The sequence below is a fragment of the Copadichromis virginalis genome, linkage group LG8 (assembly GCF_057382275.1).
Source record: "Copadichromis virginalis isolate Kocher_CV1m ecotype Utaka linkage group LG8, C_Virginalis_male_GT1.1, whole genome shotgun sequence".
Taxonomy (NCBI): domain Eukaryota; kingdom Metazoa; phylum Chordata; class Actinopteri; order Cichliformes; family Cichlidae; genus Copadichromis; species Copadichromis virginalis.
In genome coordinates this window covers 7734609-7761391 of record NC_140625.1, presented here as the reverse complement: position 1 = coordinate 7761391, position 26783 = coordinate 7734609, and the positions used below count along the sequence as shown (strand labels likewise).

At 41.2% G+C, this 26783-nt stretch overlaps 2 protein-coding genes across 4 annotated transcripts in view; one reads left to right on the top strand and one right to left on the bottom strand.

Moving 5' to 3' along the window:
- LOC146702624 (arf-GAP with dual PH domain-containing protein 1-like) overlaps positions 1-26783 on the bottom strand; it is a 59029-nt gene that overhangs the window by 14683 nt on the left and 17563 nt on the right. For 2 of the 3 annotated variants that reach the window (XM_085465550.1, XM_085465551.1), the window contains 4 exons: positions 24635-24990; positions 20257-20457; positions 8067-8194; positions 2159-2250 (listed from right to left, as the gene is read on the bottom strand). In XM_085465550.1, coding sequence (XP_085321676.1) covers positions 2159-2250; positions 8067-8194; positions 20257-20347 — 311 coding nt within the window. In that variant the 5' untranslated portion in view covers positions 20348-20457; positions 24635-24990. Of the gene's footprint in view, positions 1-2158; positions 2251-8066; positions 8195-20256; positions 20458-24634; positions 25368-26783 lie in introns of those variants that run through there. The other variant, XM_085465552.1, reaches the window with a different exon arrangement.
- On the top strand, positions 21530-23808 carry cox19 (cytochrome c oxidase assembly factor COX19). Its single transcript, XM_085465553.1, has 3 exons — positions 21530-22102; positions 23305-23416; positions 23500-23808. Exons 1-3 carry the CDS (start codon positions 22021-22023, stop codon positions 23591-23593), a joined length of 288 nt encoding a protein of 95 aa, XP_085321679.1. The 5' UTR covers positions 21530-22020; the 3' UTR covers positions 23594-23808.

Below are 26783 nucleotides of genomic sequence, written 5' to 3'. Positions count from 1 at the left end.
CCCTACTAACCAGAGGTTGACAAATGGTTGCTTACCAGTTTCTATGCTTTACTGACCAAACAAAAACTGATCATATCTCATCAAATTGATTATAAGATATAGTTAAGTGGCTTTTTATGGTCACTGTAATTCTGCTGACAGCCTAAGGAGGAAGAAGAAACTTCCGGACAGCTTCAGTCTCCCGTCAAAATAAAATTGAATTGTTAAATAATCTAAGCCATATCAAAAAAATGTCACAAATATCATCATCATTAATAAAATGCTTACAGCAATAGAAGTATATCCCGGAATAGGAGGAGGGTATGACATGTACCTTTACAAGAATGTGCTTTACATGTTATTTTTTCATAAACCTCTTCCTTAGTTTTACAATGGCCATGGCAGCACTTTTAAACTTCTTAATTCATCCCTGCTGCATCTTTAAATTTGTTACTTAATCCTCAATAAAACAGAATAATGGAATATCCATTAAGCTTATACTCATATAACACTCATAGATATCTATCGCAATGCAACTCAAAGCAACCTGATCACAGCCTTATACCAAAGCCTAATGTAAAGGTGGCAATCTCATTTTTAAACCTTCTTCCTTCTCACTGATAAAAAACAAACAAAAAGGCAGCTCATCGCCATGCCAACAATCTCTCTCATCCCGTTTCCTTCTCTGCCTCTCCCCAGCATGCTCTAAATGGCTCACACCATCTCTTTTTCTGCACAGAGGAAATACATTAACTATTCTATCAACATTTAGAGGTAAACATTCTTGGCAAATTTTTCTTCAAATGACACCCAATGATGACACTGGGTGAGAGCACAAACAGACAGCTGATACCGAGAAGGGTATTTCTCTCACTTCTAGTTCTAGGCTTTCTGTCAGTCTTTTGGATTCTCTTGGTTGTTTCTTTTCATTAAATTTACTGGAAGACAGGGAGACAAATGGAACAACACTCCTAAAATGCCAAGAAATGAAAGCCTTGCTACCTCAAGTACTATTTGAGGCTGATTCAAAGCGCATGCTGGTGCAATGTGTACTACATAACAGCCTCCAGAATATTCAGAAATGCTGAATAAAACCCCTGCAGATTTACAGTAAAAATAATAACACAAACAAAACCACACTGCTTTTCATGGCCTTTCATACACACAAAAAATAAGAGAATGTGATGCTTCCTGATCACTGTGATTAACACGTGATATAACACATGATACACAATCTACAGCTGTTTCCTGAACAAACATGCAGCTTCTTTTTAGCTCAAATGCTATAAAAGTACACTGCAATTAGCTGTCCAGCACCAAACGGTGGCCGACGTTAGCGCCTAGCTAATAGGTATAGCAGCACGTTTAGCTCTGTGTGTATTACATGCACATACCAGCTACTATCAGAAAACTTTGCACCACAAATGAACACAATCACATAAGTATAGTCATAATGAATTAATTGGCCTAAACCCAAGTCGCTGTTATGAATGTTCTTATAACTTGTTGCTGTTGCTTCTGCTTTTTTCAGAGCAGCCATTGTGATTTCTTTAAGTACAGAAAGCACTAGTTCACTCTACCTTCATTAGGCCTTTAAGAAAGAATGTAATACTTGCAAAGCTAATATAATAATTAAGTAGATTTCCCAACCTTTTCATTACACATTATTCTGTATTCAACTTTGAAAATGTACAAAAGTGGACTTTACACTACAGGAAGCATAGAGGGAAACAAGATGGGTTTGGTTTTGCCACGTAGGCAACTAAATGACAACGGAGATAAGACTGGTAGTTATCAAGAGGACAGAAATGGCAGTTGTTTGTGTTGTCTTCTCTGGGTTTAGCTAATCATCCTTGTCTAGTAGTTTTAGGGCTGTGTCCTGTGCCTCCACTTAGCCCAGAACATATACTTTTTTCTACAAACCAAAACAGCCCTAAGAAATGTCCTAAATAGTGGTTCCTGCTGTCCTGACACACAGAAAAAACAAGTTCCTTTGACAGGAAAGGGCCTAACATCAGTTCACTCAGTCCTAGCACACAGTCACCCGCTAGCTAACAAAAAAGAATAAGCTAATTTAACATTAGACATAAACTGGTTATGCAACTATAAAAACTTTATACACACAAGGCTGTGTTTTCTAGTGTTCGTGTTTTGAGATTAATTTGAAAGGTGTACTTACTTGCAGTCAGTGTGTGTTGGTCTATAGTAGAAAGCCGGAACCTTCTGCTCATATTTGGCCTTGGCTGCACTGTTTCCCATTGCAGCCATTAACTGAAAGGAAAACAGAAAGAAAAACCTAGTCATCAAAACACTGTCCGCAGCTCAATATTTAATACTGCATTTCAGATATCAAGGTTAAATGGAAAACCAGATACATTTTATCTACCCAGTTTTTAATGAACCATAATTTTGCTATACTTTACTTGGGGACATAACTGCATTAAGTTTATTATATTTATAGTAATAGCAGCACCAGTAATATTGGTTTTAATCCTATTACTATCATTAACAATAATAACAGGAAGAAAAAATTCACATTTAACTTTAAATTAGATTAAAAACAGTGGGCTATAGCACAGAAAACCTTAAGTATGTTAGAACTTGTTCACTTGACAATAAGGCTCTGGCTTTCTTATGGGATTAAGGATGGAAATGGCCACACTGCATTGGGACACATTTTCCTCCTGCCCTTGTTCCCTCCGTCGTACATTTCATCCTAGGATAATCCCTTAGCTCAATCCAGCTGGCACAATCCCTCAGTACGCTTCTTCTTATCCTTTAAGGGACTTTGGGGAATGATGCAGCACTGTGGCATTTTATTGTGAACGTCAAATAGAAGCAGATTTCTAAAGAAAGCCACTGAAATTCAGCTCATGTGACGAATGATGAATTTGGCACCTTGAATGAACATGAAATCAATCAATGTTGAATCAGCTGTTCCTGTCATTTGGTATAATCACCTCTGTACCACATCCATTCACTGTATTCCTCTCCTTCATGTGAATTTTTAACTCCACCAGACGGCTGAAAAAAAACCACTCGCAACTGTCTCAAGCTTCTGCGGAGCATGACCTTCAGTTACGGCTAAACCCAATCTTCATGATAACATGGTTAACGCTGCAATAGCACATGAGACTGGATGACTTCTCGTTATCTACAGTCTAATTTATTATAGATCCAACTGCTTAAGCACATACATATCCATAAAAATAGCAAAGCTGATTCAATTTATATACTGATAAATATGCAGCAGTGTGCAGTGTAGTCTGGGCAAGGATAAAAAAAAAAAGAACGTGCATAATGCATAAAGTGTAACTGAGATTGAATCAGCCACACAAAGCAAGGTGAAAGCTCCAGCTCGACTTCATCCTGGTAACTTATGAGACCCCAGTTAGTACAAGTAATGACAAAAGCCCACAAAGGAGGACTGCTTCCCTTGATCCTGCTTGCCTGCCCCCTCACTTATTTGCATTTAGATGCAATATTTGAGTCATGGTTTTGGGTTTCTGTTGTGCCACTTCCCATTTTATTTTCTCATTTTTAGTGATGTATGTATCTAGTTACTTTGTTCTTTTTTCACATCAGTTTTCACCAGTTACATACTCTCTTTTACTATATATACTTCTTTGTCTCTCTGTAACATGCCAGATTGTCTTGGAAGTTAAGCTTTCTAGACAGTTTCCTAGTTATATTCCTCATATTCTCTTCCTGGAGTTGTATTCCTTGTGCTTCTTGTTCATATCCTCATTGTTACCCTTCGGGACTTTTTTCTGCACTTTTTCTTGGTCTTTGCCTGGATTGCTAGCTCTGTCGGTGTATGACCAGCCTTTAATTAAAAATGAGATTCTGGTGTATTATGTGGTGTCTTATGTTATATTTTTGAGCCTGCTCCGTTACGCCATTAAAAGCAAGGGTAAGATAATGTGTCCAGATACAGATTAAACATTAGTACATGGTGTAAATAAAGCCTAATGTGGTATTATAATTCCAAAACAAAATGAAGTAATATCCTTGTGATTTGTAGCACCTAGCTGAACACAACCACAGACACATTTCCACTGATCCCAATAGAAGCCATGTTCAGTTAATAAAGTGAATACTGCTGTGGTTCCTCCGATTACTGACATTTTATTGGTATGGGACCAAAACAGAGCTCCAGAGGTCTCAACAGTGATCTCAAAATCATCCTAAAACACTCCCAATTATATTAACCCAAACGCACGTCACAAAGCCCTCGTGTATTCCCGTACCTCAATCAAATGTATCCCCCATCCGCCAATAAATGTGCTTTTGTTCTGGTTTTATCCAAATGCTCTGTCCTTCCTGTGTATTCTTCTTCCATTTTCCTTGCTAACACCCTCACTGCTCACCCCTTAAGTCAAATCCCCATAACATCCCAATTACTGTCCTCCCACATCTTCAACCTTCCTGGTGACTCACATCACCGCCCCCTGAGTCCCTTTTTGTCACAGACTGACAGTCTTTGAGCGACAACACTGTTTCATTCACGGACAACTTTATTTATCCCCAGCAGAGTACAGAAGTCCAAATATGCATTCTGTGTTTACACATTTGCAGGGGCGGTACTAGGATGCCTTGAAGATGTATTCTGACCGGGACATGATCGCAAGGCACACAAGGGAAAAGAGTAAACTATTATTTTACTAATAATGCTTATTGATCCATATGGTGAGATATTCTCCTTCCACTGGGAAGTCAGAGTTAGGCTGAAGGTCAAAATTATGGAGCTGGTTAGAATTCACATATCAGGGCACAGGCATCACAGCAAATCTAAGTATTATTGGAAGATCAATACTGGCTGTATCAAGCCACATGAGACTCTGACTCTGATCATGCAGCATTTTGCTCTATGCTGAAGAAAAACACTATGGCTAATCTAGAAATATAATGAATGTGTCAACAGACAGAGATGCCCTGGGTTTCAAAAATCCACCACTTTTCCTTTAAATGACATCGCTCCTCCTCATTTTTTTAATTCTGTCACATTATCCATAGTCCATATCACATGTCCATTGACTGGGTTGTTTCCATAGAAACAATAGTGATGCTTAAGCTTCAGTTACCATGGTTTTTGTTTTTGTCTGAATGTATTTGGTACAGTCACATATCAAATATGCACGCTTATATTGGGATTTGCACATATTCGTGAAGAATTAAGAATTCTAGCAGTTATTTCAATCGACTCATAACAAAATATAAACATTTAAACTCAGCTGATATAAAACATTGATAGTTTATTCACTTCTCTGAGTTAATAAACTGTTTGGCTTGAAGTTACCCATAGGCAGCAAAGATTAACGTTTGCACCGCCGCCATCTTGGTTTTAAAAAACTGGATGTAACAAAGAAGAGCAATTCTGATTGTGAAACTGCTTGCTCACTGGGTAATGACTTGCCTTTCCACGTTGCTAACTAACATACCATGGATAATATCCCTTTTTGGAACACAGTATGACCCAAAAGTGACTGAGCCCATAAATTCATAAAGAAAGTTTTTACAGAAGTCGAGACAGAAAGCTGCTTTCCCATAGATTTCTATTCAGGTTCCTCATGTGATGTCATGCGGAAGTGACACAGTCACTGGTTGTATCACCTCCAGTGATACATCATGTATTCCCCCACTGGTTGGCAGTGGTTTCTGGAGGTTGCTGGCTCTTGCCAGCTGAAATCAGTTGCCAGCAATATCCTAGTGAATTCTTTGGTTGCTAGCAGAATCCCAGCACTAATAGTTCCTATTAGCCGAGCAATAATACGACTTGAAAAAGTGTGATAAAAACTGGAAATGAAAGTTTGTTGTCAAAGTAAAAGTTGTACCTCAGCAGTGGCCAATATGTTTCAAAAGGCACAACTTTGAAAGCAAATGGTCGATTTAGCAATAAGCTAGCAACCAAAGCAAACACAAGGGGGTTTTGCTTACTGGTTGAGGAGTACACATTGTTGCCAAGTGACATGTGGCTTGGGGGGTCACTGATTGGTCTCTAGGCCACGTGACAGGGGCTTTAGCAATCATTCTCCCAGCAACTGCCATTAGCCTCCAGCAAACACTCACAACCATTTGGCAAATAGTCTTGTTTCCATTGCTTTTGCAATCGTCATGGTGTTAACTAGTGGACTTCAAAGGTATGTGCGATTTTAGGAATGACACATTTCAAAACACACAAAATGTAAAACTAGGAGCCATTTTACTAAAACAAGTGCAAGAGCGACTCAAAAGACAATCCTAACAAAAGGGACTGTTTGCTACAACTGTTAACACCACCACTTTAGTTATGATGCTACAAGTTGCTAAAAACAACCATCTCCGGTGCTAAAACATGAAGCCAAGCCACATGTGTGAAAGTCTAAAGTTCCCCAAACGGTCATTAGTTCTAAAATGACCCCACAGATATTAAAAGCACAGCCTGCTACAAAAATAATTTTGGTCTCTATGGCTATTTTCCACTTTCTTGACAACTGTACAAAGATGAATAATAATATAAGGCATCCATTTAGATTGCATGAAAGCTTATGTTTATGCAATATTTCAGCTGTAGCTGCCATGAATAATGGTGATGAAAAAAAACATACTGCTACCTCGTTAGCTAGTCGACTAAACTGAGTGGCTCACTTTACAACTTGACCATTGTTTACAGTTGTTGCTTTCATAGGTTTTAAAAGCAACTTTCTCACAACTAATACTCGTATGTATGATACATTATAGTGTTTCATGTGTATATTATTCTACAGTTGCAGAAGACTCAAAAATATTTTACATCAGCTTTAGCTAATTTCATAACAATCCACATCTAAAAGTTTGTCCATTTATGTCTAACCAAAGAGATTGTAAAATGGATTTTTAAAATAATTAGTTCACAAACTATATGATTAATAATACAATCATTTCCTTTCCATTCCCTTTTGAATTGACACTGGATGGCTTTTTCCACCAGGTTTGTAAAATAAATAAAAATCAATTAATGTTTAAATCTCTAGTCTCTAGTTCCAAAGTTGCTGGCAGATTTAGCTACCTTCAGACAGAGGACAGGCTAGTTGTTTAGCAATCCCTGAATATCAGGTGATCTCACTGTCTGCCCACATCAGCTGATGGCTTAGCTGATACCTTTCTCCATGTCCAACTGACAAATCAGACTCAGACTGCGGGTTTACTTGTGGTTCCTCGGGTATTTAAAAGCAGGATGGGAGGCAGAGCCTTCAGCTTTCAAATGCCCCCCAACCCCCAGTTTGTATTTGGGAGACACACCTTCTCTACTTTTAGAGACACTGACCGTCCCTTAGTTATACTACAATAGGTCTATACTGCTAAGGGGCTTCCCAGGATGCACTGAGTGTTTCTTCTTCACTCACCTCTTTCCACTCTGTGTTTATACACCACTTTGCAATTAATCAATAGTTACTGTTAATCTCTAGCTCTACACCGCTACCTGAACCTGGTTTATTCCTGTTAAAAGGGAGTTTTTCCTTCTCACTCTCGCCAAGTGCTTCGTCATAGGTTGTCGTCTGATTGTTGGGATTTTCTTTTCTTTTTTCTCTGTACTATTAGAGGCTCCTACAGTGTAAAGCCCCTTGTGGCAACTGTTGTTGTGATTTGGTGCTATATAAATAAAAGTGAATTGAACTCCACACAACAGAGGAGGTGGATTGTATTTGATGTTAAATTAAAGCTCTGTTCACGACATTATCATCACAGTAATTTAATAGCATCGCAAAGTTGGTTTTATTGCCATATTTAAAAAAATATATTTGATGCTGTCCTGATAAACACCGTGTGTTACACCTGATCAGACTACACCTCCTCCTGTATTCTCTTGAGAAAATCGTAGTTGTCGCTTGCCTGTGACCCCAAACCATCTGACGCTGTGGAGGCGTAGTGCGAGCAGTATGCTAGCAAAACAGCGGCGTTAGTCCTCCATCTCTTTCTCTCGACACAAAATGTAGGAGTGTAGGAATTCAATGCTGTGGAAGCCTTGTCTCACATTCATTTTATTGTTCAAATGTCAAATGTCATCAAATGTCAGCAAGTGGACTGAGGTTAAAGGTATGTGGAGATTTTTGACATTCCCACCCTACCTCCACCTCACTGGCATCCCATGTGTCCTGGACAGACTTGACTCGGCTGATGTGTGGGATGCTCCGGTGAAGGAGCGAGCAGGCCTGGCAAACAAACACACCCAAAGTCAGCGACGCCCAGTCTGGTTCTGCAGGAGAGACAGAGAAAGGGAAGAAGGGAGAGCCGGGGGGGGGATTAGAGAAATGATGAAGGTAAAAGAGAGAGAGGGAAAAGGAGGAAATGAAATTTGTGAAAGCAGGACAAGACCGCGATACAGAGAGAAAGATACAGGACAAACAAAAAAGGAGGGGTGCAAAAGTCTTGTTATGAAGATGCTTTAACAAAAAGAACAGCAGCTCAAGGTTCAGACTATAAATACTGAAGGTGCTGATGCCAGCGCTGTTAAGAGGTTACAGAGGCAAAGTAAATGAAGCGAATATTACACCAGACTGTGGCTGAGTGAGCTCCTGCTCATAAAGGAGAGCAGGGCTGCAAAATATGATTTTGGGGAAATCCTATTTAGCCTACTGGCAGGAAGCAGACCACCTGAGATCTGATCAGACCTTAGTTACCGAGCTAGTTGCATCAGACACACAAATGCACACACATAAAGACTCTGGGAGAATGTGCAAAACTGAAGAAAAACCACTCTCTCTGCAACGCAGCACAACAGCAGCAGCAGCAGCAGCATCTGTGGGTGGTCAGCCAGGGTGCATGTGAGTCACTGTATCACACACAGGCTGAGTCTGCCCATGCTGATGAAGTGTTCAAAGTCAAGAGGCGTGATGTGCAACGGAAAGAGGAAGACAGAGCAAAGTGAGAAACTGAATGTTAGAATATGAGAAAGAGAAACAAAGAGGATCACACATGTGAATACCACAGATGGGCTGATTGGTGGGTAGCAAATGCAAAGAATCACAATTCAAGTTAGCTGACTGGTAAGACTAAATGACAAGCAATCCTGGCAGCCACAGTTAGTTACTTGGAAGTGATCGTCTTTCTTGTTCCAGTTTCTCAGCTGAAAGTTTGGTATTTTTAGCTGTAGACATGGCAGTGTGCATTTGGTGGGGGGTTTTTTTCCACTGAATACTCAACTATCTCAACTTTTAGGCTGATTACTGACAAAAACTAAGGGAGAATAGCGAAGGGATGGGAAGTAAAGGAAGCATCATTTACGAAAAGAAAGTTCAATTCCAGCATCAGGCCGGGGTCTTTCTGTGTGGAGTTTGCATGTTCTCTCCGGCTACTCTGGCTTCCTCCCACAGTCCGAAAACATGCAATTAGTGGGGATAGGTTAATTGATAAGATAAGATAAGATAAGATAAGATAACCTTTATTAGTCCCACACGTGGGAAATTTGTTTTGTCACAGCAGGAGTGGACAGTGCAAAAGTTATGAGGCAAAAATTAGAATACAATAAGAATAAATACAGTACACAACTGTACAGAATAGAATAAAATAAAATACTATATACAGTAGAATAAAATAAAATAAATATACAATAAGATAAAAATAGAATACAAATACAAATACTATATACAACTGAGTAAAAATACAACGATGACAGAAAGGATTATTGCACTTAGTATTATTGCATATGTATGGATGTGTGTGCTTGATCAGTTAAAGTCTTTATTATGGAGTCTGACAGCAGTGGGGAGGAAAGACCTGCGAAATCTCTCCGTCCCACACCGTGGGTGCCGCAGTCTCCCACTGAAGGAGCTGCTCAGTGCTGTCACAGTCTGCTGCATGGGGTGGGAGATGTTGTCCATCAGGGATGACAGCTTAGCCGCCGTTCTCCTGTCACTCACCACCTCCACTGGGTCCAGAGGGCATCCTAGAACAGAGCTGGCCCTTCGGATCACCCTGTTCAGTCTCTTCCTGTCCCCAGCAGAGATGCTGCCGCCCCAGCAGACCACGCCATAAAAGATAGCAGAAGCCACAACAGAGTCATAGAAGGTCTTCAGGAGTGGGCCCTCCACTCCAAACGACCTGAGTCTCCGCAGCAGGTACAGCCTGCTCTGCCCTTTCCTGTAGAGGGCGTCTGAGTTATGAGTCCAGTCCAGTCTATTGTTCAGATGAACAATCAATCTAAATTGCCCATAGGTGCGAATGGTTTTCGGTCTCTGTGTGTGAGCCCAGTGACAGACTGTCAGCCTGTCCAGGGCGTACCCTGCCTCTCGCCCTATGAGAGCTGGGATAGGCTCCAGCGCCCCCCCCAAAACCCTGAAGAAAAGGATAAGTGAATGGATGGATGGATGGGCCTGACACAGCACTAAGACCACTTTAAGTGTGTCTGAGGGAAATCCTTAACATTTTGGTTTCTGTCACTTGGTCTGTGCCATTATTTTTTCTTTTTCTGTTGTTATTTGTGTGCTCTTGCAGCATTTTTCTATTTGCTACTTAAGTTGCAATCTATTTGACCTCTCTGGACCACCGTAGTCTTCTTCCATCGAGCCAGTTACTGTACATTGTACATTGTATTGTATTGTAAGTAAACAGTCAAGCAGGGCGAGCTTATTGAGACAAACATGTGAATAACAAGTCCATGAACATTTTTTTAGTCAGAGCCAGTTATTTCCATCTTTTATATACAGTCTGTGCTATCAGTATGCAGTATTAACGAAAACTAAATATATTTTATAAGTTCAAAGGTGATTATATTGGCTAATGTTAGTGTGCAGGTGTGGCATTTATGGATTAAGATGTTGCTAATGGATGCATATGCATGTGTGTGTATACTGTGCTACAGAACATATGCACATCCTAACCTGCATGTGCACAGCTACAAGCGACTGAAAGTACTGAGGGTGCCCTTACTGAGCAACATTCAAAAGTCTTTCTCTCTGTATCTCACTCTCTGTGCAGCTGCTATTTCTTAAATAAAGAGGCCCTCAGCGTGGCGCACCACAGACACACACACATGCACACACAGTGACAGCAGTGTGTAATACTCAAGGGAATCATATGAGAGGCAGGGGAACGAAAGGTTGAAGGAGGCAAAAAAAAACCAACCCAAAACCCAACACCATTTCTGCATCTCTGTCGTTTCAAGGCTGAAGCGGAAAGGTTTAGAGATCTGGATGGAAGCGGAGAACAGAGATGAGGGTTTGGAGGACTGGAAAAAGCAAACAGAGGGATGATGTGAGTTCCCCCGAGAGCGCTAGCTGGCATCTGCGATAATCTTCCTCCATTTCATCTCTTTTAACCCATGACAAGCAGGTGATGCTTTTATAAACGTCAAGTCATCCTTTAATCATTCTGGAGTGCAATGAAGCTTCAAGCAGCAGCGCTTTAATGTAAGGGAATCAAACCTCTTCCTTTTTAGGTCTTCGCAACAACAATATAAAAACTCACAGGCACCCACACAAACACACACACACGCACACACACACACACTCACACCAAACCAACCCCTGCTGACATGAAAACATACAACCTGCCATTCGGTGGTGAGGTCATCTCTGTCTGAGTCAGGCCTTACAGAGAAACAGGCGGCACTCAGGGAGATTACTGTGGCCGCATGACTGACTAACAACACACACACACAAAACCACACACACACACAACTACACATGCACATACGCAGAGGGCTTTTTCCTCTACATGTACATGAGTGATGTTTCTCAACAGGATAGCTGTGAACAACAGATGCACAGTCGTAGTGAGCAGGAGGTGGAAAATTCCTGATGTAGTGTGACTTTTTTTTCCTTACAGTGCATATGCTGTTTGAGACATGGTTTTTTCTTTAAATGCAGCAGTACTGTGTTGCATCTCTGAGCAACTGTTCAGAGAGAGGAGACAAAAAGCTTTGCAGGAGATCTTATTGGGCTCACCTCTTAGGGAGACACCGGAGCTTTGGACAGAGGATGAATGAATGGGTGAGGGGCATTTATATTCTTACAGTGGCGGCCTGTGACTGTGAGCATCTGCAAGCACTTTCATGCATCTGCAGCAGAGTCATTTGTACAGTATGTCTCATACACATGCCTGTCAGAAGTGGCATTGTGTTGGAGATTAATAGCTAGAAAGTAGGGCCATCTGAGGTTATGACCCAGTGTGTTGGTTAAAAAAAAACCCCCAAGAACAGACACCACAACATGCTTTCATTTCTCTCAGGGGTTTTTCATTTTAAAAAGACAGTCGTTCCAGAGGAAATGTCTCTGCAAATACAAATATTGCCCATTGAATCCATTGAATTTGCTCTTCCCAAATCATTGATTCGTGTTTCTTACCTGCTGCCATGGGGATAGATTTTAAGGCTATGACTGTTGGGTAAGTATCATAATTTTCCTTGAGCCACTGTGGGCTAGTGTGGTCACTGTGTGTAGCGTGGTTCACTTAAATAGAGGGCTAACTCTCAAGTCCAAAACACGGGTTTGTTTAAAGTAATTGTTTCACAAAAAATACTCCATCTTTGTTATTGATGGATTACTACCTCATTACTTTTCTTTGCTTTTCATGTTCTTAACTTGAGGACATTTTTTTTTACTAATAGATCTTATCCAATGCTAAAGTCTGTTCTAGAAGCAAGTATCACTGCACTGTGTTCCTTTCATTTTAAGGTCACTTGGACATGCTTGGTAAATTCCACTCCCCCCCAACTTCTATTCTGAGTACACGAGTACAAACAAAGGAGGAAATGCATTTGCTGAAATGCCACTGGTTCTAAAACTGAGGGCAATTTCTCTTTTACCAGCTATCAACAGTAATGATTGGTGCACAGAAAATGAACTCTTGGGGTATCTCACAGATATACTGGACGCCTTCAAACATTGCCCACAGCAATCCAAAACCAATGGGTGAAGGTTGATGCCCATACAGTAGACATTTTTATGGAAGGACCAAACAAACTATGTAGCTTTTAGTTATAACCTTACTATAACATAAGGTATAAAGATAGAAGTACTAGGCCACACCGCTTTATCTTAGAATTAAAGCTGATTTTGGGCTCATTGGCCCAAGTATACAAAATCATAGCTTAAAAGGAGCATGGGTTTAATACTGAGCCACTTTACACAAGTGGCTCAGTATTTTGATAATGATGATGTCACTATGTCAACCCCTATATTTAGTAGAATAGCTAAATGTATAGCTAATAAATAAATAGCAAAATATTTGTTTCAGAACAATCCTGCTGAGCTTTGTTGGCTAATTCATGCAAGCACACCTTCCTGAAAGGTTACTTTGTCATGTTAATACAATATTTCTACAGTTACCTCATAATCATTGGGTCAAACAGCTTTCTAGAACATAAAATACTTCAAGGAATTTTTTTGTCCTGAATCCCTAAAGGCTGGTGTGTAGTTCCAATAAAGAGGAATTAGCGTTCTGTCTCCCTGAAACTCCCTAAAAAGGAGACTTGGTGAAATCCTTGACAATGAAACGTCTGAAAAAAGTACACTAAGCAGTTGTATGTGTATATGTTTTTGTGTGTGTGTGTGTGTTACGTGGGCTTGTTGTTATGAGGTCACTAGAGTCTTGGAAAATTAAGAGTGTGGGTTGACCTCAACTTCCTTGAATCAAATGCTCTGTTTGATTTCATATACCACCCACTGTTTTGTTCATTTTCAACATGCTCTCCTTTGGTGATCTAATCAATAACACCTTAATGTTAAACACCAGAAAGACCAGTTCAGACAATTTCAAAAAGGTGTATTTCATTTCCAGAAGAATCCAGAACAATCTACTCATCTATTTTTGTACTGATTTTAAACTGCTTCTTATTATGTATCAAGGCTTTGTGCTGCCATATTTATTAGAATGCTGTATTATTTCAGTCGGTTGCCTGCTGGATGACAGAAAAAGACTGTAACTTTACTAAATCGAGCCTACAGCAAGGCAAACAGACCATAGTCTAAGAAACAGAAAGGTCTAAAGATACTGATACATTTTATCATTAGTGCCTGATTCCACATTAAAGAAGTTTATATTCTATATTTACAGTGAGCTTCATGTTGCTAAACAGATGCTTGACTTATATATACACAAGTCAAGCATTATACAATTTTATATATCTAAAAAATTCCCCTCTCGCCCCTGTGGGCAGTCTTTATCCATTAAGCTCGGGTCCTCTACCAGAGGCCAGGAGCTTGAGGGTCCTGCGCAGTATCTTAGCTGTTCCTAGGACTGTGCTCTTCTAGACAGAAATCTCCGATGTTGTTCCTGGGATCTGCCGGAGCCACTCGCCTAGCTTGGAGGTCACTGCACCGAGTGCTCCGATTACCACTGGGACCACTGTTACCTTCACCCTCCACATCTTCTCAAGCTTTTCTCCCAGCCCTTAGTACTCCTCCAGCTTCTCATGTTCCTTCTTCCTGAAGTTGCCATCATTCGGTATCACTACATCTATCACTACGGTCGTCTTCTTCTGTTTGTCTACGACAACTATGTCCGGTTGGTTAGCCACCACCACTTTATCTGGAAGTCCCACAAGATCTTAGCTCGGTTATTCTTGACCACCCTAGGGGACGTCTCCCATTTTGACCTCGGGGCTTCCAGGCCATACTTGGCACAGATGGTTAAGAGAACTTTGTAAATATTCTCTCAGGCTTTTTGTCAGTATTACCCAGCAGAACTGTACGCAAGAACACAGAACTTGAGCTGGAATGGAGATGTAACAGTCTTTAACCTGCCTGCTGCTTAGAGCTAAGTTAGAATGTATTATTGAGCAAACTGTGAATAGAGCAGGTAACTGAGAATTACCCTGAAGCAAGTGCTCTTCATGCATCCAGCCTACTGCACACTCTAACCGAATGACAACCTTTGCTGAAATCAAACAATTTCATGTAGCGAGAGTACATTAGAAGTGGAGAACCTCCTGCTGCTCTTGAGAAAGCAGACTGCAAAGGATGACGTAAAAACATTTGTTCAGGATTTCGTCCGATGTCAGATCATAAAAAAATGCTCAAAACACCTTAAAATTAAAGTCCATGTGATCCTAAACTGTATTACTGACTGGCGTAAAATAGGGACCGTAACCTCCTTGTGACTTAAAAAAATTGATGGTTGCCCATTTCATCACATTTTTTTGCATTCGTCAACCAACTGTGAGTGGTGGTGCTGATGGTCAACACGTTACGATCAATCTATGTTTGTTTGTCTATGCTGAAAGCAAACCGTCTACAGTGAGTCTGTTTGCAATAGCAAACTCGACTTAGATGAGTGTCAACTTGTATTCTGATTATTTATTATTTATTTCTGACTCGGACTTGAACCCAGGCCGGCCGCTTTCAGACGTTTCAAACCTAAAAAACCCCCAGAAAGCAATGAGTGGTACTGCAAAAGGAACCTAAACCTCGTTATATCTCATCTTGGACCTGCTGATTTGCTGTTCTATAAACACCTTCTGCACACCTAAAAGGATTGCTGAGGCTTCTCTCTGGAGGCAAAAAATCATTTGTGTGTCCTCAGCAGAGGGCAGAACCACAGTGCTGCTGAGCTACAGAGAAACCCCGCAGTACAAGCGCCCAGCTCAGCCTCTCAGCGGTCTCATCAAAGCGCACCAGCAGAGTGAAGATAGGGGAAGAAACGCAAAGGTAAGGAAGGGCAAAGTAAGAATGACTAAGCATTACAAAAACATCCACAAGCCATGCGTGTTTTCAGCCCAATTCCAGCAAGCTTTCTGCCTGCTTAATGAATGCTGTATCTGAGATGGGACGATAAGACACGGGTGAGGAAGGACAGGCAGGTCACTGCTGATGCTGCGATGTGTTTTACTTTGTAAGTCTGCAAATTCACGAACAATAGAAGGATTTCATGCGATGTCGCGTAGCAGGGAAAATAGAGGACCTCATCTTTCAGGAAAAGCAGGCTAACCTGTCACCTTTATAGCAAAGTAAAGCTAGAAACTGTCTTTTTTCTGACATATTTCATTCTTCACCAAGAAAGATCTTTCTGTTTGGAGTGCTTCTGCACGGGTTTCCTCCCACACACCGAAGATCTGCTTAAGGTTAATTTGTGATTCTAAATTAGCTGTAGGTGTGAAATCGAGAAAAGGCGAGAGCCAGACAACCACACGACGGCGAGTGGACTAGACTCCAAAATAATTTTGTCTAGCACAATGCATGCTTTTCTTATTTCCTAATCCCATTTGAATTATCGTGTGAGTCATTGCAGAAAGCGATATATTTCTGGAGAAGACCTTTTCAGAGTGTAAATGTTTACTTGTAAACTAGCTGAAAGCCCTCACACCCACTTAACAGTCGCTTGTCTTGGTTTCTGGTCTGGTCTTAAATTTATGCATACAGACTCTTTAACAAATGCATCACTGTGATTAATGCAATCAGATTTCAAACAAATTTAAATGTCTGTACTCCCACTAAGTCAACTAGGAGAAGAACTGTGTGAACTGCAACATCTGGGAATGGCCATTATACAAGATTAATTGAGGGACATGCTGCCGGCATCTCCTGGGAGATAAAATAAGTGCATTTTTTATATAGGCCTGTGAAAAATGACCCTTATGTTCCCTCAATCTATGAAATGACCAAACAGTCTTCTGATGAGTTTATGGCCTCAATCGCTAGTTTCATTTCTCACTGAACACAGCATGTTGTTCATTTTGTAAACTGTGGCCCTATTAAAGCAAAAGAGGGGGATAAAGTAGAGCATCCTTTAGGGCAGCGGCCCCCAACCTTTTTTGCACCATGGACCGGTTTATGTCCGACAATATTTTCACGGCCCGGCCTTTAAGGTGTTGCAGATAAATACAACAAAAATTAAAAAAAAAAAAAAAAAGATTCATAACACATGGGAAAAGACCCAGGGAAACCGAGTTAACAATAAAAATGATTAAAAAAAATAGAAAACCCAGAAAACCATAGATTTCACACCCGAGCATCAACTCTCGCGGCCTGGTACCAAATGACTCACAGACTGGTACTGGTCTGTGGCCCGGGTTTGGGCACCGCTGCTTTAGGGCAGATCCACCTTGTCGATGACAAGTTTCTACCTGGGAAGTGTGCAATGTTGCTCTGTTTCTTAGTCAGTGACTGATGTGTAAAATGAGTAAGAAAATTCTGAGTACAGGGAGAAGGTTACTGGGTTCGAAATCAGCCTGTGGCCTGAACGAACAAGCTTGTTCTCACCATGCTTGTGTGGATTCTTTCCAGGTTTTAGATTGGATATACGAGTGCAGGGTGTACCCCACCTCTCGCCCTTCGATACCTGGGATCCAGTTCTCCCACAAGCCAGAACTGGATAAGCAGAACAAGGATAGATGGCACTCGTTTAAGGAAAATCAAATGTTTGCTTCACTAAATATGAAAAAACTATTTCCCATTTTGTACTTACCTCTTTGTACGGTATCTGTTATATTCTACTTAACAGCCACAATGATGTTTTTTTCCTTTCTCTTTTGTCTATTGAGCGGATTTGTCTGTTTTTCTCTATATTGAAACCATCTCATAATTGAACCACCAAAACCAGCATCAAAAATTCATATCTTGATGAGATGTGAATTATTAGCCTGGGGATTCCTGGTTCCTGCCAACAGGGGAAGTGGTACTGGTGGGGGTTTCATCTGTGCTGCTTGTACTCTTGTGAAATTTTATGAAAGAAGCACAGTAATTAGGAAACAAAGCAGTTGGATTCAACTAAACTATAGCACGCATGCTGAAGGAAATTTCATCACCTCGAGGAAAGCGAGTGTATACGACTTGGCGGATCAGATTTTCCAGCTCCTTCCCCTAAGCTGTTGTATTACATCCTGGATACAATTGGCACTGCCACACAGAACAGAACATCAACTGCTCTTCAGAGGCGAGATTCTATTGTGCAATCATTGCAAAGGTGAAAGTGATGTACTTGCCAGGGAAAACTGCTTAACAGTTTTAGCTCGGGAACATTCAATGCCAATCTTTCCCTGAGGCATAGTGAACTGTTGCAGAACAGTGAACAAATCATCAAAAACGACATCCCAAGAGACAAATAACGCTTGATCAGTGTAAATCATTGTGCCAGCTTTCCCCAAACAGCTTGTAGTCATGCTAGCTGGCCTGTGAGTCTGTACAGGTTTGCAAATAAATGCTTATGCTAGCACAGCCACACGCTCACAGAAACAATGCTAATGCTAACCGTCTATAACCTTTACCATGTTCATCATCTTAAAGAAGACAGCATACTTGACAAGGATGTCTTTTAGACACATAACAGATCAGGTTTCATTTTAATTTCAGCTTGGAGAATTGGCTTCCAGCATAAGTAACACTTATAAAGTACTTTCTTTCCTCAAGTATGCTAACATTTACTAATTAACAATGAAGCTAATGACTACTGCCCATCAGTATTCTACTCTCTTTTCTACTCTATTCTACTGAACAACCATCCCATATGTTTTAATAGCATTCACGTATGGCTGGGGTCTCACAGGGGTCAGCTAGGATGCATCTTCTGAATGCCACAAATATCCACAATTTTCCACTAAACCCAGCACACCAATGGGACTCATTTGTAAACTACTTAGTAAGATATCTACTGAGCCTATTGTTCATACTAATCAATTTTTATAACTCTAATTAAGGTTAAAAAACTAGGGTCATTGACGAAAAGTATAACGAAAATAACAGTGATGCCTTGCTAACTACCATAAACTTAATTTCAAGTGATAATTTCACACTTTGTTAGCTTTCAGCGGATATGTACCAAAACCTCTTCTTGTGGATGTGGCTCTGCAACACTGTGGCTAATTTTAATTGACTTTATTTGGGCTGGTGGAGGGTTGGTTGAGGTATCCATGTGCAAACTTATATTATATCAAGTCATGGGTTTGGACTCAAGGTTGGGTTAATTGGTGATTCTAAATTACAGAGATGTGTGAATGTGAGTGTGAATGTATTGTCTGTCTCTCTGTGTTAGGCCTGTGTCAGGCTGGCAACCTGGGTGTACCCTGCCTCTCCTCCTGTGGTCGCTAGGATAGACTCCAGCCCCTTTGCAACCGATGGATGGATGGATGGATGGATAGATGGATAGATGGATAGATAGATAGATAGATAGATAGATAGATAGATAGATAGATAGATAGATAGATAGATAGATAGATAGATAGATAGATAGAGGCCAGGTGGAGGGCAGTCTGAAGTATCCATACACACATAGAGATAATATTAAGTAGTCATGGTTTATGAGTCAAGCTGTCTGCTAAGACACAAGCCCACTGGAGCTAACGGTACAAATCAATCTCTGAGTTATTTTAAGGTGAGTCGTTGTTCCCTGCTGCACCACTACACCGGATTTCAGTGTTCCCCCCGCCCTGCCAAATCTCACTTTAACCATTGTGTAAAAGCTGTTATAAACTGACAAAAGGCTGAACTGTTGTTATGTAGGTTGCTGATAATAAAAAAAAGGAAAATAAAAGAAAAATGCTTCTGCTAATTAAAAGCTGCATCAACCACAAAAAATAACAACCTTTCCACCTTGCTACAATCACAATGAAATCCCTCTTTAAGTGTCTACCCCTCAGACAAAGCTATCTTGTTTTGCAAAAGTGCCTTTGGCTCAAATAAATAAATAAAATGTAAAAAAAAAAACCAATGCTGCTCTGCTACAGCCAGTCCTCAGAGGAGCCGTAACCGGGGCCAAGGAACAGGCGTCCCGGGCAGGCTCGGCTCCAAGCACTGGGCGTTCGGCCCGTACTGGAGCCTCGACTGGCCACTCACTGGTTTACTGCCATTTGAGCAACGAGGAAGGAGGGGTGTACTGAAAGGATGATGAAGAGAGGATCTGGGTGGGGGGGGGGGATGAAGACAGTGAAAAATGAACATAAATAGCTGCACAGGAATAGGGTGGACACACAGTCAGGAACATGTAAAGCAAAACCACTCACACACAAGTAATAACTGAGCTTTATGGAGGTTGCTGACAGTGTAGACTGTAATAACACAAAACCACACACACACACACGGAGTGAGGAGCAGAATTGGCATGTCTTCACACAGTTTAATTGGTTTATGGCTCAGACTTATAAGTCCAGAGTCCACTGTCAGGCCTACTTTGGTCTACTTTGTCCTCGGGTATCTGCGGGCCTTTGTCATCAGACTCGCTCAGACTTGTGCGGTTCTGAAGTGCCAGTTGGCTCATGTACCCCCTGCTGGTGTACAGCGGCTCGAAAGGCACACGCGCACCGGCAGCTGGATGCGCTGACTCCACCGGGCGCCGGGTTTTCAGTAACGGGGCTGGTGGACGGGGTGGAGGGGGGAAGGTTTGCCTTACCTGGATTGCCGCAGTCCGCGCACTTGTCGTTGCCCGGTCTCGCCAGCACGTCCTGCAGCTGCAGCTTGTTCCCCTCCGCTTCCAGCGCCATGGTGAGTTTATCCGTCCAGCCTCACCGCGGTGGGAAGAAGGTGCCCAAGAACATCCGCCGCTGGGGTCCAGCAGACAGACAGACTGGTCACCTGCCACCTCCGATCCGAGCTGTGCCCGAGGATAAGAGAGCAGAGAGAGAAAAGGAAACTGAGCGATCCGCGCCGAGAGCTCTTTCTGCCTCTCACTGATAGCTCTATTACCCAGGCTCTTTGGCTGCATAATAATCAAGCCCACACGTTACCATCGCCGCCTCCTCCCCTCCTCTCTGTCTGCCTGCTTTCCCTTCAGCCTTATATCTTAGAAAAGTGAGACATCCAGCGGTGAGCTAGGTGAAGCTGCACGTTTAAAGAATCCAGTGGAGTCGGATCCTGCGCTCGTGCAAAAATGTCATTTAAATGAAACTGATAACATGAACGTGCTCTGAATGCACACGCAGAAACGGAGAGGTGAATAAGTGTGCCTACTATTAATAAATACATATTAACATATATCTCCCATCTGAGGGAAGGTTGCAGGTTGTTTCCGAGGTTGCACTCTCCTGGATGGAGACCCCTGATTACCACTGGGATCGCTTTGGACTTCCACATCTGTTCCAGATGTTCCTTCAGCCGCTGGTAATTTACTATTTTCTCCTGCTCCTTCTTCCTGATGTTGCTGTCTGCTGCGATTACCACATTTAACACAACTCACACCACAGCGCATTTGGCCTGTTTCTCTTAACCACCTTTGTTGGTGTCTCCCAGCAGGACTTGGGGACTTTTAGGGTATATGCAGCACAGATGTTCTTGCACACAGACCCAGCTTGCATCTTACATCCTGTTGCCTGCCATGTGTTGGATAGTCTCTGGGGCAGCCTTGCACAGTCTGCAGCTTGGGTCCTGTTGGTTGTGGTAAACGCTTACTTCTATGGATCTGGCACTTGGGGCCTGTGTTTGTGTTGCCATCATCGGAGCCTCTGCGCTGTCGGCTTCTAACCAGTAGGATTTCCTAATGTCAGTCAGTTCCTCTGTCTGTCATCCCATGTAGGGGCTCGGTCGTCCGTGACAGTTTCTCTTCCTGTTCCTCATCACCGTCTGTCGGCAGCTGCCTGAGGCAATCGTTTTTGTTGTTGCATCAAATCATTTTTAAATAATATTTTCAACCAGCAGTTATGATTTTCAATTTCTTACAGTATCTAAGAGAACAGTATGAATCGGTTCTATCAGATTCAGTGTACAGTTAGAGTTTCTTTTTTAGTCCGTTATATTATTTTGAATTATGAAACTGTTTTTTAGTTTTCATGAGAACTTTATTTTGCAAAGTATCCAAAGTCATTTGTTTGTAATGAGGGGAAATTCTGATCACTGTGCTTTCCCCCTGTAGTCCTATAGTATCCGTTTGCTATTGTGCATTACGTGGTCATTTTTAGCAGACTGGTTGTTAATGCCACGGAAAAAAATAAGTTACACATTTATTAAGACCAAAATTAAACCCATATATGGGTTTAATTAATATCAGCTCTTATTCTTTCACGAAAGTGCGGACAGTTTACGATAGCATCAATCGATTACTAATGTCTGTCTGCCGAGCCCTCAAAATAAAACGTCATACTTGCGCGACAGCAGGGTCAAACGGAGAGGCTGTTGTTTATGTCAAAACATTTTGAGACGGCCCTCTGTGAACTGAGAGAAAATGTCTACCGCTATGAATTTCGGGTCGAAGACTTTTAAACCTCGGCCTCCGGACAAAGGCTCGTTCCCTCTGGACCATTTCGGTAAGCTCCAGCTGAGCCTGTCTGCCCCGTTAAATAACTCTCGTTCCCCTCACCGCAGACACAACAGCGACAGAATTAATAATAACTGTGACAGTGTATGCTATAAATATTTAGAAATGTTTTAAATAAGTGCAATGCACTCATAGACCTTTGTCTAAGCCAGCTGCCTTTTAGCAGGATTGGTACATGGACGTTTACAGCGATGCTTGATGCTATTGCTATTAGGACAGAAGGTCTGAAGGACAGACTGTAATGAAAATAGCGTTTACACAAACATGTATGATGTGCTGCTCTGCGTTATATTTATACCAGTTATAAATGTTCTTAACTACATTAAACTTCTGATCAGTTTGCTTTATTAAAATAAGAGACATTTAATGAAAATGAAGATTGACCACCACACATCTTTCATGGTTTTCAAAACTATAATTGGGTGCACAAGTTTGAAATTATTTTCTTTAATCAACACAGGCTCATATATGTACACCCGCACTATTTGGTTAAATGTTCGTTAGCAAGTTGCACCTTGGTTGCACTTTAAAGAAATTATAAAAGCTCAAAATGACCATTCATGCGCATGATGAGTGTATGTAAAACAACTCGCTCACAAACAACAGGAAACTTTGTAGGACAACGCCTCACCTGCTGTTTGATTTTTTTCCCTTTCATTTGAAAACACAAATGTCTGTCCTGCTCTATATAAACTGCACAGAACCTTCAAGCAATATGTTGGCAGCAGCCCTTCACTTAAAAAGCTAGAAAAGTATCATGATACACAGTCATGGACAGAAAGTTTTGGCAGTAGCACAAATGTTGTGTTTCATACAAACTTCACTGATTCTGTTTTTATTAACATGATTTTTTTTTCTGCGTGTATGATCTACAGAAGAACCCTCATTAGCGTGTCATAACTTTCAAAGACTTTTAATGGCAATTAAAAATCAAATATGTGCATTATGTTGTTGGCCATTGTTCTCGATAACTTGTGCTGGATGTCAGCTTCTTCTGTAAATCCTGACTGATGATCGTGATGGGCCGCCTTATCGGGGCTGAAAGTTGATGACAACCTGTGGGCTCCTGATTCTTTAATGTTCCCCTTAAGCACTAGCGTTGTGTGGCTCGGAAGAAACAGTTTTATTACTGGGGGTTACAGATGACCATACAAATGCACAAGTCCTGATTTTGTCCTTTTGTTTTTCCAGGAGAGTGCAAAGCCTTCAAAGAAAAGTTCATGAAATGTCTCAGAGAGAACAACTATGACAACTCCATGTGCCGACTGCAGTCCAAAGACTACCTGGAGTGCCGAATGGACCAGTAAGAAAGCCAATGAAAATGTTACCTAGTGAATCGACAAAGGTAACGTGTATAATCGTCTTGGTTTTATTTTTTGTTTTCAGTCAGCTGATGACCAAGGAGCCTCTGGAGAAACTGGGATTTAAGGACCTGATGGATCCTCCCCCCAGCCAAGCAGGCAAAGACAACAAATCCTGATTTGACTCCACATCTGCTGTTTCCAAAGTGCAGAAGCATAGAATAAAGTGCTGTGACCGTGAGCTGACAAGGATGACTGCAAAGACTCTGAACATGCAGCTCCAGCACGAGGACTGTGTGTTTTCAGTCAATACAAATTAATTTTGTACATAAGATGACTTTATGTAATATATAGAGATGCTGTTTTGCTTGTCAATAAATCTTTTTTATCTAAACTTTTATTTTGGAGCCTTTGACACAGTTGCAGCAGTGACATTCTCTGAACAGTTCAAAAACAAACCCGCTTATCAAAAATCGACTACTCTTATGTTTCTCGAACACAACCTTTATGAAATTTAAAGGCTCCCTGGATCTTCTCAAATCCTGTATGGTGGAATTCAAACCAAATGTGCCTGTTTGGCATTTAAGAGTGTTTATTGTTAAGTATTTTTGATACTGTCCCATGAAATGACCAAAACGAATGATTCGTCCATGTCAGAGAAAAGTCGTTCTCCTGGAAATCCTTCCAAACAAAACATTCTTGTTCAGTCTTTTTAACTGAACTGCACTGTCATGAAGTTTAACTTTTAAAACACTAACCGAGGCCTGTAGTGTATATGGTTTTTCATCGTTTCTCTGAGCATCGTATCGCCTGATCTCGGGAATTTCTCAGGACATCCACCTCTGGGAAGACAGGCAGCGGTCTTAAATGCTGTCGCTGTAGATCTGGATGTCAAATTGTTTGGAAATTACTTTATAACTCTTTCGAGGTAGAGAAGCAGCGATAGTTGTTTCTGTAAGATCACTGCTGATATCTCTGACGCACACCTGAATGCTCCAGACAAGCAAAGACTTTGCTTCTCACTCTTACTGATAATCAGTTTGATTTGATTAGCAGCACCTGGCTGTTACTCACCTTCTGATACTCACCTTCCATATGTATTGACTCAGTCAATGGATCCGATTCTAATATGGTGGTTTGTAAATCACTTATAAATTATCAAATCTCAAACAGTAACTATAACTACAGGGAAGCTCCAAGATAGCAAACCAAGCCCTCACCTCTGAGCTCAGTAGCAGCAGTATAGTTGGATGAAGCTTTCCAGCGAGCCTGATGCTTTTTAAACTCCTGCACCCGGCACATGTAGAGCCCCCGGTCCCCCTCGGACACGTTCAAGATAACCAGCTCAAAGATCTTCCCCTGTTTCACCACTGTCAGCTTCATCTTTGGCCATAGAAACGCTCCTTCCTCATATTGACACGGGCGATGAGGAGTTCGTCTTCTGGTTGATCCGTGCCCGCTGGTAGAAAGGTCCATTTAACCACAGGTAACGCTGTGTTGTGACATCGCTGGGAAACAACACAAGTAAGTGTGAAGGGAGAAGGGGTGATGGTGGCGTTGATGGCCAAACACAGATCTGTAGAAACAAGTAAGAATTACAGCATATATTATTTGGACTGTTGGATGCCATTGGCTGCAGGTTGTTTAACAAAAACAATTGTGGCTTCTGTAAAATAATTCAGAATTTAAGTGATTAAGATTAAGTTAACGAACATGGTGCAGAATTCAAGTCTTTGCAGAGATTAGTTGTTCTAATACTTGCTTACTTATGAACACGTTCAAAAAGCCATCTTTAAAGTAAACATTTCAACTTGCACCAATGCATCTGTAATCTTTTAGTAGCAGTATTTCTTTAATGTGCTGTAATATAAAACATCACTTCATGGAATTACGTGCAATTTACAACATTTTAAAACTTTCTTTTGCTGTTTTTTTCTCTGTTAAGCCACTCAGCACTGACCCATGAATCATTCGAGCAGGAGTGACATGTTTAGCCGCATGTTCTCCTTAAATTGCTGGCTGTCTGAGTGGTGTCCCAGAAACGATGTGGGCTTCATAGATAATTGGCAAACCTTCTGGAGGAAACCTGGTCTTGTTAGGAGAGACGGCATCCATCCCACTTTGGATGGAGCAGCTCTCATTTCTAGAAATATGGACAAATTTATTAAACCCCCCAAAATATGACTATCCAGAGTTGGGACCAGGAAGCAGAGTTGCAGTCTTACACGCTTCTCTGCAGCTTCTCTCCTCCTGCTACCCCCCCAAAAACCCATCTCCATAGAGACTGTGTCAGCTTCCAAAAAGACAAAAAACAAACTAAAAACCAGCAACAAACAACTTAAACATAAACAATCACAAAGAAAGAACAATACAGTATCCACATCTGAACCAAAGAGTAAAACAGTGAAATGTGGATTATTAAATATTAGGTCTCTCTCCTCCAAGTCTCTGTTAGTACATGACTTAATAATTGATCAACAAATTGATTTACTCTGCCTTACAGAAACCTGGTTGCAGCAGGATGATTATGTTAGTTTAAATGAATCAACACCCCCGAGCCATTCTAACTACCAGAAATCTCGAAGCACAGGCCGAGGGGGCGGTGTGGCAGCAATTTTTCACACCAGCCTATTAATTAATGAAAGACCAAGACAGACTTTTAATTCATTTGAAAGCCTGATGCTTAACATTGTCCACCCCAGCTGTGAAACTCAGAAACCAGTCTTACTTGTTATCATCTATCGTCCACCTGGGCCTTACACAGAGTTTCTGTCTGATTTCTCAGACTTTATATCTAATTTAGTTCTGAGCTCAGATAAAATAATTATTGTGGGTGATTTTAACATCCATGTAGATGCAAAAAATGACAGCCTCAACATGGCATTTAATCTGTTATTAGACTCAATTGGTTTCTCTCAAAATGTAAAAGAACCCACCCACCACTTTAATCACACTCTAGATCTTGTTTTAACATATGGCATCGAACCTGAACATTTAACAGTGTTTCCTGAAAACCCTCTCCTGTCTGATCATTTCCTGATAACATTTACTTTTACAATAATTGATTACACAGCGGTGAAGAGTAGACTTTATCAAAGTAGATGTCTTTCTGAAAGCACTGTAACTAAGTTTAAGAATATAATCCACCCACTGTTATCATCTCCAATGCCCTGTACCAACACAGAGCAAAGCAGCTATCTGAACGCTACCCCAACAGAGGTCGATTATCTTGTTAATAATTTCACCTCCTCACTACGTACGACTCTGGATACTGTAGCTCCTGTGAAAACTAAGGCCTCAAATCAGAAGTACCTGACTCCGTGGTATAATTCTGAAACACGTACCCTAAAGCAGATGACTCGTAATCTG

Bases quoted from the DNA above. Each gene is read 5' to 3' on its own strand.
- cox19 (XM_085465553.1), top strand. From the start codon at position 22,021: ATGTCTACCGCTATGAATTTCGGGTCGAAGACTTTTAAACCTCGGCCT. The intron at 22,103-23,304 runs GTAAGCTCCAGC...TTGTTTTTCCAG, and splicing joins GTTCCCTCTGGACCATTTCG to GAGAGTGCAAAGCCTTCAAA. The intron at 23,417-23,499 runs GTAAGAAAGCCA...TTTTGTTTTCAG, and splicing joins CTGGAGTGCCGAATGGACCA to TCAGCTGATGACCAAGGAGC.